At 51.2% G+C, this 10,677-nt stretch overlaps 5 protein-coding genes across 5 annotated transcripts; 1 reads left to right on the forward strand and 4 right to left on the reverse strand.

Annotated features, from left to right (window-relative positions):
* On the forward strand, positions 1-1,117 carry Pmar_PMAR001628 (hypothetical protein; the record flags this gene model as incomplete). The annotated part of the gene is made up of 2 exons (XM_002788164.1): positions 1-785; positions 1,045-1,117. The coding sequence occupies 2 exons, from the start codon at positions 1-3 to the stop codon at positions 1,115-1,117; spliced, it is 858 nt and encodes a 285-aa protein (XP_002788210.1).
* Positions 1,118-4,624: 3,507 nt separating this feature from the next.
* Pmar_PMAR001629 (hypothetical protein) lies at positions 4,625-5,164 on the reverse strand (the record flags this gene model as incomplete). Its single annotated transcript, XM_002788165.1, has 1 exon — positions 4,625-5,164. The coding sequence occupies one exon, from the start codon at positions 5,162-5,164 to the stop codon at positions 4,625-4,627; it is 540 nt and encodes a 179-aa protein (XP_002788211.1).
* Positions 5,165-7,039: 1,875 nt separating this feature from the next.
* Pmar_PMAR001630 (hypothetical protein) lies at positions 7,040-7,660 on the reverse strand (the record flags this gene model as incomplete). Its single annotated transcript, XM_002788166.1, has 1 exon — positions 7,040-7,660. One exon carries the CDS (start codon positions 7,658-7,660, stop codon positions 7,040-7,042), a length of 621 nt encoding a protein of 206 aa, XP_002788212.1.
* Positions 7,661-7,817: 157 nt separating this feature from the next.
* On the reverse strand, positions 7,818-8,174 carry Pmar_PMAR001631 (hypothetical protein; the record flags this gene model as incomplete). The annotated part of the gene is made up of 1 exon (XM_002788167.1): positions 7,818-8,174. The coding sequence occupies one exon, from the start codon at positions 8,172-8,174 to the stop codon at positions 7,818-7,820; it is 357 nt and encodes a 118-aa protein (XP_002788213.1).
* Positions 8,175-9,458: 1,284 nt separating this feature from the next.
* Positions 9,459-9,713, reverse strand: Pmar_PMAR001632 (hypothetical protein; the record flags this gene model as incomplete). Its single annotated transcript, XM_002788168.1, has 2 exons — positions 9,459-9,631; positions 9,680-9,713. 2 exons carry the CDS (start codon positions 9,711-9,713, stop codon positions 9,459-9,461), a joined length of 207 nt encoding a protein of 68 aa, XP_002788214.1.
* Between the last annotated feature and the right edge of the window lie 964 nt (positions 9,714-10,677).

Raw genomic sequence — 10,677 nt, forward strand, 5'->3', positions numbered from 1 at the left:
ATGCATCGGTCGGCCAATAACCTGGCTGACCCGTACACGCGAAGTTACGATCCGCAAGAGCTCGACTCTGAAGCTGCGCAAAGATGGCTTATTTCGTTGACTGAGGGGGGTTCGACCTTCTCGGAAGGAGCCGATCCCACCCAGGACGTCTTCACCATCACTGAATCTGGCGAGGAGGCGAGCACTCTAGATTTGGCGGAGAGTGTCTATAGTTGGATTGTGGCCAAGCAGCAAGAGGACCCGTTCTGCCGGTTCATCCGCTACCTCAAAAATGACCTCGAGAAGGCGCCCAAGGAGATCGACATTGAGAACTTCAACGCCGCCGACCTATGCAAGATCAAGGCTTTGTATTGCATCAACACGGAGGAAAACCAAGCGGTAGTGAGGCTACAAATCGGACGTGACGCCGAGCCCAACAATGAGGGATCATTACTTGTCCCTCCTGGGGCCCGCCAGAAGGTCCTCATCAGCTTCCACGGTTACTCATGTCACCGGAACTCTAAGTTCCAGTATGTGAAGATGGCCGAGTTCTATTATTGGAAGGGGATTCGACGGGACGTTCGAGCCTTCTGCAAATCGTGTCCAGCCTGCCAGCAAGCCAAGGGCCATGGGTCATTGGTGGATGAGGAGGTCCTATTGAACAGCAGGGTCTACCTTGACGCCAATACTGTCTTGTCTATCGACTGGATTGGTCCCGTAAATGAGACTGGTATCCGAGTAAATCTGCCGACGGAGCCTAAGCTGGGGCCTACGAGCCATAGCTTTGTCCCCGACGAGAACATCAAGTACTGCCTACATGTATATGATCCATTTCGGCGGTTCTCCATGTTCTATCAGAGTCGCAACAAGAGTTCAGCGGAGTCCATACGGCTGTTTTCTGCACATTGCTGGCATTTTGGATGGCCCTTATATTGTCAGTCAGATGGCGACAAGAGCTTCATCGGTCGTGGCTTCACGTCATTCTGTCAGTCGATGGGATTGAAGCAGTTGATCGACCCACCCAATGCTCCTCAGAGAAGAGCCTTCCTCGAGAGGTGTCATCAGATACTATTCGAGGCTATACGGTCTTTCCGGTGCGGAGGTTGTGCGGTACCTTGGTATCAACTACTCCCTATGATATGCCACTCACTCAACTCAACCCAATCTGACGAAGTCGGTGATACGTGTCCTAACGGCTTAACCTTCATGTACAGGGTAAGACCGCCACCAAGTGTATCGGGGCAACAACCACCAGAAAGTGCTGCGAGGTTTGTAGCAGGCCATTGTGACCCCCCTGACTACGGCGACACATTGACTCAGAAGAAGGAAGAGTTTGGGAAGCTGGTCGCGTCCTATCGAGAGTACCTCAAGCGACTTGTACGAGGCCATTCTATTAAGATCGCTGAGCGCAGTAAACGTCGTCGAAGTTGTTCGCTTGCACCTGGCACTATAATATGGCTGGAGAAGGTCTCTGGTACGAAGCTCATGGCAAGATGGGTCGGACCTGCCCGCATCTCAGCATCTCTGAGATGCCATCTCAGTCCCCGACATCCTCAAGGCATCTGGTACGCATTGAAAGCTTGCATGGCGACCCACTGGGAACTGTCCACAACACTCTCATCAAGCCTGCATCGCTGACAGAGGGACAACTGGCAGAGTACTATAGAAACGAAGAGCAGACGTCTAAGGTCAACACAACTTCTCCGCAACAACGGGTGACGTCCACCATCTCATCATGCCCTCGTTATTTCACGGCAACTGATTCTAATGGTAAGATGGTACTCCAACGGTCTATGCTGTCCTCTATGGCAAGCACAGGACTATCGGTCCAGTGCGATGGATATTCTATCTGGACGGAAGTGAGTTAAGAGATTCACGATTATTATGCTCAGGATGATAGGAGTTTTTACTGTGCCAACATAAACTGTAAGTGTGTAACTCAACTATGATTCACTGAAGTAGCCCTAGAGTCCGTCTTATTATACTGGCTTCAGTTACTCATTCATTCAAGTGTATATCATTTGTTTACTCTTATATTCCCTCTATGCAAACAAGTAGCATCATTTGAGGGCCGGAGTGTACTCAACCACGTACTCGAAGATTCATCAACCTCGCCCGCCCGGCAGTTTTGATAGATCACTCATCAATTCAGAAGCATGACTAAGAATAAGTTTCCTAAAGTTTAGGACCTAAACCACTTGAGGTAATTATGTCCGCTCCCAAAGAAGAGTATAATCATCCGTCACCAAGTTTTTTTCCATTTTTCATTCCTTTTGTTCGCGTGAAAAAACGTGCTTGATAAAACTCTTCCAGGGTCCGTTAGCAACACCTCGGTAATACACAGGGTGATACTACCCTCCTTGTCGGGGTCCACAAAAGGACATAGGGAGCCTCATCTTACCTTTGTAAAAGCATCTTCACCGGTGTAAATAACTCGAGACCAGGTTGTAGAGGACCGGAGTTCCGCACATATCTCCTACTGTAGTACATATCACATCATGACGAGCATTATTGAAAACCCCACGCATATCAAACCTCGAGGCAATAACAGCTTTACCCTCATTAGTCATCTGCTTCATAACCTCAGATGCCCTTTGGACAGCCACGCTCGTATTCTTCCTTTCAACATACCCATAGGAAAGGGACAGGCGACGAGATACGTCAGAGTGAGGAGGGAGGGGTAGTATTCTTCCCTTCAACATCAGCCAATTTGGGCTTCTCAAATCGGCTGATGAGGGCAACCATCAGCATTTCCAGGTATTTTGTAAGACAGGAGGACATGCCAATAGGACCATAGCTTGTCCCCTTGGCTCAAGTCGCCCTTACGTTCTCAGATAGAAATCAAAGCCAAGTTTTTACCATGTTCTGGAAAGTAGCCAAGCCACACCATATGACGAAATATCTTTTCTAAGCCCAATCTCAGGCCTTGTCCACACCCTCGAATATCAGATTAAAAAGGTCACTCGATCGCGGCGCTTGGGTCTGGGGATGAAAATTCTTCACAGCGATGCGAAGATTTCATCTCAAAGGAAGTTAAGGTTTGTCCGATTATCGTCGCACGACTTGAGACGAGAAGGGGGCACTGCTGGCAGGCCCCACTATACTCTAAGCCTTGCTAAAACAGCAAGGGGACGAAGTTGCAGACAAACCCGATTCCTTCCCGTCCCAGACCCGATACTTGCAACACAGAGCCGTTCCATGATTCAGCGGAACCCGGATTCGTTCAGGCGGTCACCATCCGTCTTAAGCCTGGCCTATCGGACTGGATCATATTCCCTCGTATTTGCCGTTGACCATGGCCTTAGCGTACTTATGTGATTGTGTGTGGGTGACGCCGGTCAGGTAGAACTTCTCGAGCGTCGTGTCCAAAGCCCAGCGGTCGAATTGTAGACGATTTACGCGGGGGATGCGGGCCATCCACATCCACCAGGCACCAGAGCGTCTTAGGGAATGTGTGTTGACGTCGGTCCAGTCCACTCTGGCCGTTGCTGAGCAGATTAAGGTTCTTACCCTCTTGGAGTAGACCGCATATGTGAGGCGGAGTTTGTTAACTGAATCGTTGAATAGGGGTGACCGAGGTCTCGTGGATAAGGTGGCAGATCTGTATCCAAGGTACATATACTGGTATAGCTGATGGACGGGGCATAGAGTGTCACCACATGGCCGAGTGGTTGATTCCCGGACGCAGCCGACTTTGATCACGATTCCTCGGCCAACTTGATCGCATTTGCTCTCCTTGATGGTGATGAGGACGGTGTCCATGTGGTCGATAGTTTTGAATGTTATGTCGCTGGTATCGAGACTTAAACATTCGCTCGCTCTCATCACCGGGAATAGCGATATGAGCATGCAAATTTTAACCTCCCGCACCCGCGGCAGGAAGCAAGCCATTGCCGCTCGAGCTTCTGCTACAGTTATGGGTTCCATTTTGTTCACTGGTCGGCCCTCACGGTTTCTCTTGGCTACCGTCTTGAGGGCCCTCTTCAGGTGCTCTTCTTCCAAGAGCGAGAGTTTACAGCCATATTCCAAATTCCTCGTCTTTAGTCCGGCCACGTAGGTCTTTATTGTAGAGCTGCTGTAATCAACCCTCATCATGACGTATGCGAATATAATGAGCATCTCGCCTGTGATCGGATATATATCGCTCGGGACATCTTCACTCTCTCCCCATATAATGTCTCGAAATAACTTCTCGGCAGAACCGTACGTTCTCCTCGAGGATGCCGATAAAGCTCCCTGAATCATCCCGTCGATTTCGGTGCGGATGTCGAGGCCCGATGCGGCTGCATCATGTAGAAAGCGCTTCGCTCTCTGTCGTCTATCTGTCATAAGTGGCGGTTGGATTACAAGCCAAAACCTTTATCGATATTGTCATACTTCCGACTAATCACGAGCGGACTCGACCGAACCCTCGTCGTTTTCACACGGCCGATTGGTCCATCGGAGGCTTGCGAGGGAAACGTTCAAGATTGACCCGGACGGCATACTTCATCGAAGCTCAACAAGATTGTGTTCGACAAAACGAGTGAAATATGAGTACAGACTGAAACGGCATCGCGAGAGTTCATCAATACACTACAGCGGCTTGCTAAAGGCTTGTTGTCTAGCGACTAAGTCCAACTCTCATCAGCGAGCATCTGTTGCGTTAACTCATTCGGTGGAGTTCCGCACGGAGGTCAATCTCGGCCCTCTCCCACTCAGCTGGTACCTCCGTCAGCTGGCCTCTCGATATTCTATCGGCCACGATGTTGTGCTCGCTTGCAATTCGAGTGGGGAAGAAGTTATGGTCGGACAGACTCGCCAGAGTCTCCGTCATGCATCGTAAGAGCTTCGCCAGAGCTGGGGTCTTCGCATACATTTTGGATAGGATACCTCTTGTGGCTTCGTTGTTAGTCAGCAGGACGACGTTGTGCTTCTGGAGTCCCGCATACTCCTCAGCTAGTCGCAATCCAAGACAAGCTGCTAGAAGCTCGAAAGCCACCATATTCCTGCTCTCCTCAGGCAGACTTTTGTCTTTCAGTAGGCAACGCCAAACACCTAGATCCTCGGTCTTCAGACTGCAGCTGAACCATTCGACGGCAGGATGGTGAATTGCCGTGCCTCTGCCAGCCAGTGTAATGAAACCTCCCAATGCCGCGAGCGACGCGTCGACCGCTATCAAAATGATAGGCTGTTTACGAAGCATGTTGCGTCGAACGGGGCCCACTGGATGCGAAGGAAGGTATTTCGCAATGAGCTTCAATAGAAAGGCGGAGATGATACTGATTTCGCTCGTTGGAGGGCACTTCGCGAACGGTAAGGCTCTCGAACGCAAGACGCTGAGGAGCCCGTAGTAGGGTTGCGTGTAAGGTCGAATGTAGGAGAGTAGTTGGGATAAGTTCGAGAGTTTACCGGTCAACTTCGACAGGCGCTTCTCAGATATAGAGCCCTCGGCTACGATGCCTTGTAGTAGCGATTTGATAGCAGCAATCTTCCGGTCCTCTATCCAGAACTTGGGCTCTTTATCGGCTTCCACCCGAATGCCAATGCAGGATTCAGACCGGCTGTTGGCACGTAGTTTCTGGAAGCCAACTTCAGATCCGACGATGCTCCAAAATAGGCATATGATTGTGCTCGCCACCGTGTAAAGGGCTGCGACGATATACCAGAAACCATCATCGACATACTGGATTCCCGCGCACGGGACGTGCGAGTCGTCGTCGCGTGCCGAGGTCCATAGAGTTTCCAGAAAGGCGCCTAGAGTGATTGAGAGACACCGCTGGACTGCAGTAGCATATCGGGTAAACCAATAGGCCGAACAGGCGAGTCCAAAGGGTAAGGTGATATTCTCAAAGAATCGGGTGCTACCAGTTTTGTCGGCGTGTACGAAGCTTAGATGCTTCCGCTCGACTGGGTGTACTCCGACTGCTCTATACGCGCCTCTCAGGTCAACCTTCAGAACTTTGAATTCTTCAGAAGGCCACTTATCTGAGACGGCTCCCAGCTTTCTTCGTAAACTTCTGATGTTTGGCAAATGAGTGCTGTTGCCAACAGCCCCAACAGCCTGTTGGGGATATTGGCCTTCTTGTTGACATTGTTGCGTCGATAGTCTTCGATTATCCTCACACCATCTGCGAAAGTCTCTCCTTTCGGAATGGCCGCTCGTCGAACGAAGTCTCTCCCATCTTCGGTGGCCTCCTCTGGGCTTAATCGACCCATAGTTGCGATGCTCCTTTAAGATGGGGTAGAGGTCGTATCTGCGTGGTTCGTAACGTGGATAGAGCGGACAGAAAGGAATATCTTTGCTGAGGCCTATTGGGACTCCGTCAGATGCCGTTTTCTCGAATTCCCTGTCCGGACACCCCAAAGCGCGGATCATGGCGCCGAGCAGGGCCGTATGGATTTGGTTGCCTCCGCTTTTCGCTGGGATTGGCACGTTGAGAGCGGACGATATTTTCTCCCGTGAGCTCCGTGTTGCTTCCGCGCTAGCAGTCTCTAGCTGGGATATTTGCTCTGTTGTTGGGATACCCTGAACTTGTTGGAATACTTCCACGAAGCCACTGCTGCGCGCCTCCTCCCAGATGATGTTCCCTATCAGCTTGCCAAAGTAGCGTTGCTCTTCAGTAAGAGATGCTTCGGTTTCAACCGTATCGTTGAACCCTCCATCTTTGACACCTTGATGCCCTTCCTTGGTGGATTCCATTAGCTGTTCCGCCATTCGCCGACAGTATATGACATGGTCCTCGAAGGCTGTGGTGTCGACATGTTCTTGACCCACTTGTGTACTAGTCGGAGTGATCTTCGGCGTGGGTGTCGGGCTCTGCTGGAGTGGTTCTTCGCGGGCTTGCGGGTCTGACAGAGAGGCACGTTTTTTTTTAGTTTGCCACAACTTTATTTGTTCCATGCCCCCGACTAACAAGCGCAAGAAGCTTAGAGCCACACGCTACTCTCTAATCGTTAACTATGCGGATCAAGTGAGAGAAAAAGCACAGCAGGAAGATTAGTGCAGGAAAGTTCGAGCGCGACTGCCCGATAAGGCGGCAAAGGAGGGAAACCATCAGCAGCGATGGAGAACCCATGCTCAGTGCTTCTTCGACGTACTTTGACGATCCTCGGACTTGATCCTGGTTGATGGCTCCTGCTGCTTGATGTGCTGATACTTGCAGTTGCGACCAAAGCGACAATTACCACGGCTGTACTGCCTGCAGACTTCAGTCTGTCTCGGGCGATTTGTAGAGGCATGGGAGTGTGAGCTTCTCGAGCTATGACCACTCGGGTGGAAGGATTTATTGAGAGCTATTGAAGCTCGCCCGTTCTGCCTGTGCTTGGACAGGATATCTTGGTGGCCATCAGTTAGTTGCTTGCCCCACGCATCGTCAGAACTACCCATCGACAGTTCGGCTCGAACTTCAGCGTCAGCCGCTTGCATACAGGAGACACCCGTACAGCGTCCAAGCTCAGCTATTCTGGCGGTGTACAACAAGACTTCGGTGGGGGTCATCTGGCCGAGCAGGCAAGCCGATAAGCCCCACCTGGACAGGCGCAAGAAGAAGTCGGCCGCTTGGCAGGTAGCGTCATTAGAGGGCTTGTGATCTTCCTCGCCCAGTCGGAAGGTACCCGTAGTCTTGTCGAGTAGAAATGTATGAGTAGTCCCCGTACGGGTCACTATCGAAGCACCGTCACAGGCGGATAGGGGGACCATTCTCCGCACACGCATCTTCGCCAAGGTGGCTGGCTTCACCACGAAGCGCCCTGCCACGCGAGTGCCATACTTTTCTTGAAACTGGCGTTATCGAAGCAGTAGGACCTCTTCGTCAAAGTCCTCTAACTGTTCATCTCTCTTCCTCTTGGGAGCTCGTTCACCGTCGCTTTTCGTGGGCGCATACACCAGCAGGGGCTCGCAACACCACCAGGTTAGCTTCATCGGTGAGATCCCGGGCAAGTGTCTTGCACACGGACTTATCCAAGTCTTGGAGTAGTATTCCATTCGTCACCCCATTTTTGATGAGGCACGCTGCAACATCCTTTTGCGCAGCCAGGCTCGCATTGTTGCGTAGGAAGTCCGCAGCTTTGAGTGGGAGGCTGGCCAGGAGCTCGGCGGCGGCCCCGGCGAGTTCATCATGCTCAACATCCCCAACCTCTTGATCTTGTTCCGCAGCGACCATTGCCTCCGCATCCACACGAGCAGCCTCGTCGGGTTGGACGATTCCGGCCATGATTGGCAAACGAAGGGGGAGCAAATATTCTGAGGGCGATACATTCCCCTCCGCAACTCAACAGAGTGATATTGAACTGAGAGACGCTCCTTCACCGGAGGGAGTTCAGCTCATGTCGCGCTTGCGATCAAAGGCTTTGCTTAAGCCGTTTGGACCAAAGTCCTCTCCGGCAGCTTCTATCCCTCCCATGCGAGCACCAGTGTACTCTTGGCAGTGGTCGCCTCCCCGCATGCCATAAGGGTGCTGGGGTAGACGAGTCCTACCAGCGTTTCACTGTTGCCGAGCTGGCGCTGCTCAGCTCGACTCGGAACACAGGTCGTGCAACCGACGCTGTGGCTCCCCGTGGAGCTTGAGTCGGAGACCTGTCCGAGACGCATGGGCCGAGGGACGGCGCTCAATGCCTTCGAAAGAGGCTCTCGCGGGGAGAGGCTTCTCTCAGAGATGCGTGCTTGCCAAAAGGCTTGACATCGTGGCGTTGGCGGCAGTGTGATGGCTGTGCCGGAAGGCTGGGCGGAGCTGGCGACATGAGGCACAAGAGAAAGACGCAATTATCTGACAAAGTCTCGGAGCTGACTCGTCCAGAGGCCTACGGAAGCTCTGCTTCGGTGAAACCGTGGGTATCTTCGGGCGTTGGCGAAGGCGGTTGCGTTCCGGACGCACGCTGGTGAAGCGTCGCTCCGGGTTGACTTTTTAATGTTGGGTTAACGAGTTACCCCGTGATAAACGATACTGTCTAATCCCGAAGAGGAGTCTCTCTTTCGCTCCAACTTATTCCATACCTCCTCGAAGAGAGAGTCGTCGATCATCGCAAGTACCCGCTCGGTTTCCTGGTCAGAGGACAGCTCAGTCAAGAGATCGTTACACGGCTGATCAGGCGTATGATGCCTGAAAACCTCATCATGCCACCTGGTGTAGATCCAAGAAGGGGGTGGCCTTAGGTTTCGCCCCTTTCTCCAAAATGCGACCATAATCACGCTCACTAGAGAGCTGGTTATAGAATCAGTGAGTTCGAGTCCTTCTAATCTCCTTGTTGTAGTTATTCCTGGCCTTCCTATACCGACTCCAAGCAGTAGCGCAGTCAGTGTTGTAGGATGTCCGCTGAAGAGATCTAACCTCCTTACGAAGCATAGTCAGCCTGTCGCTCCACCAATCCGCAGAGTCCAGGTTGACCTCTAGTGAGTGCTCACTACGATGGCGGTCTTTGTCCGCCCGGATCTTATCAGCCACCTTAACAATCGCGGGGTCAACGTCCATGGCTAGCATAAAGTCCGGTAGATCATGATACTAGTCAGAAGCCTCCAGCTTCAGGTCATCATAGCAAGCCATCTTATCCTTAGTAAGGCTATATACACGCTTAACCTTAATCAATGCCTTGTCAATCACTACCGTCGCCTCGATCAACAAATGATCATAGGGCCTTACACCACCGATAGTTGACCAATCAACAATGTTCACAGCTGAAGAGAAACAGACGTCAATAGAAGATGTCTGATAGCCATTAATACCACCCCCAGGGGCTAGCCTTGTGAAAGTTGGCATAGAGGGATCATTGTAGATCCTAACGTCATTTTCTTCAACCCATCGAGCCAGCTTGGTTCCTCGACTCTTCTACCGAGTACTACCGAAAGGGCCCTTACCCCATAACTCATTGTAAGCATTACTATCCGTGATTATCAGCCATTTGTCGTTTGTACAGACCAAGTTTTCTTCTACTGGGCAAGGGTAACATCCATGTCTTCTGTAGCATCACAGTAGAGGCATAGAATCCAAATGAGGCCGACCTTTTCAACAACTAGATCTTGAGCTGAGAAGGATCGACTAAAAATAATATCCTCCCTGATCAGTACATAAGCCCTGCCACCGACAGCAGAAAAGACGAGTACCATCGAGAATCAAGACGGCCACCTTCACATATACATAAAATCTCAGGGGCACAGCCGGAGAATAGTCCAGTAATAGTACAATATGCTAAGCCAGCCCTTCTCGTCATAAATAGGAACCATCATAAACATTGCTTGACCGCTGCTTCTCTGCTATCTTTTTGGACAGTCTTATCAAGCTTTCACATCTCATACTGTCAAAGGGGCCATGACCATCCTTATCACAGATCTTGCAGTGGCTCTTCAGAAGAGCCTCTCCCCCTTATAGCTGTTGCCTTCTCTGGGACGAGCTTTGGCTAAGTGGTCGGACGAACTGCAGATCTTACAAATGGGGTCCTTGTCATAACTCTTGAAGACCTCAAGCACGACTTCAAGTTGAAGTCGTGCTTGAGGTCCCGGCTACCACAGCGGTAACAAACCGCAACAAAGCCAGTATCCATCAATCTTACCCTTCTACAACTAACATAAGGGCGGTCAGGCAGCTGCTTACGGATGTCCTTCGTTATCCTGATGTAGGCTACTTGCCTAGTCGTTCTGATAATCTTAATATCATTCGTGGTGCCATTCACATTGCTTAGAGATAGAAGATCTTTCACGAGCTCCTCTCCAGTGGAGAGTCTCTC

This window comes from Perkinsus marinus (genome assembly GCF_000006405.1).
Source record: "Perkinsus marinus ATCC 50983 genomic scaffold scf_1104296928672, whole genome shotgun sequence".
NCBI lineage: Eukaryota > Perkinsozoa > Perkinsida > Perkinsidae > Perkinsus > Perkinsus marinus.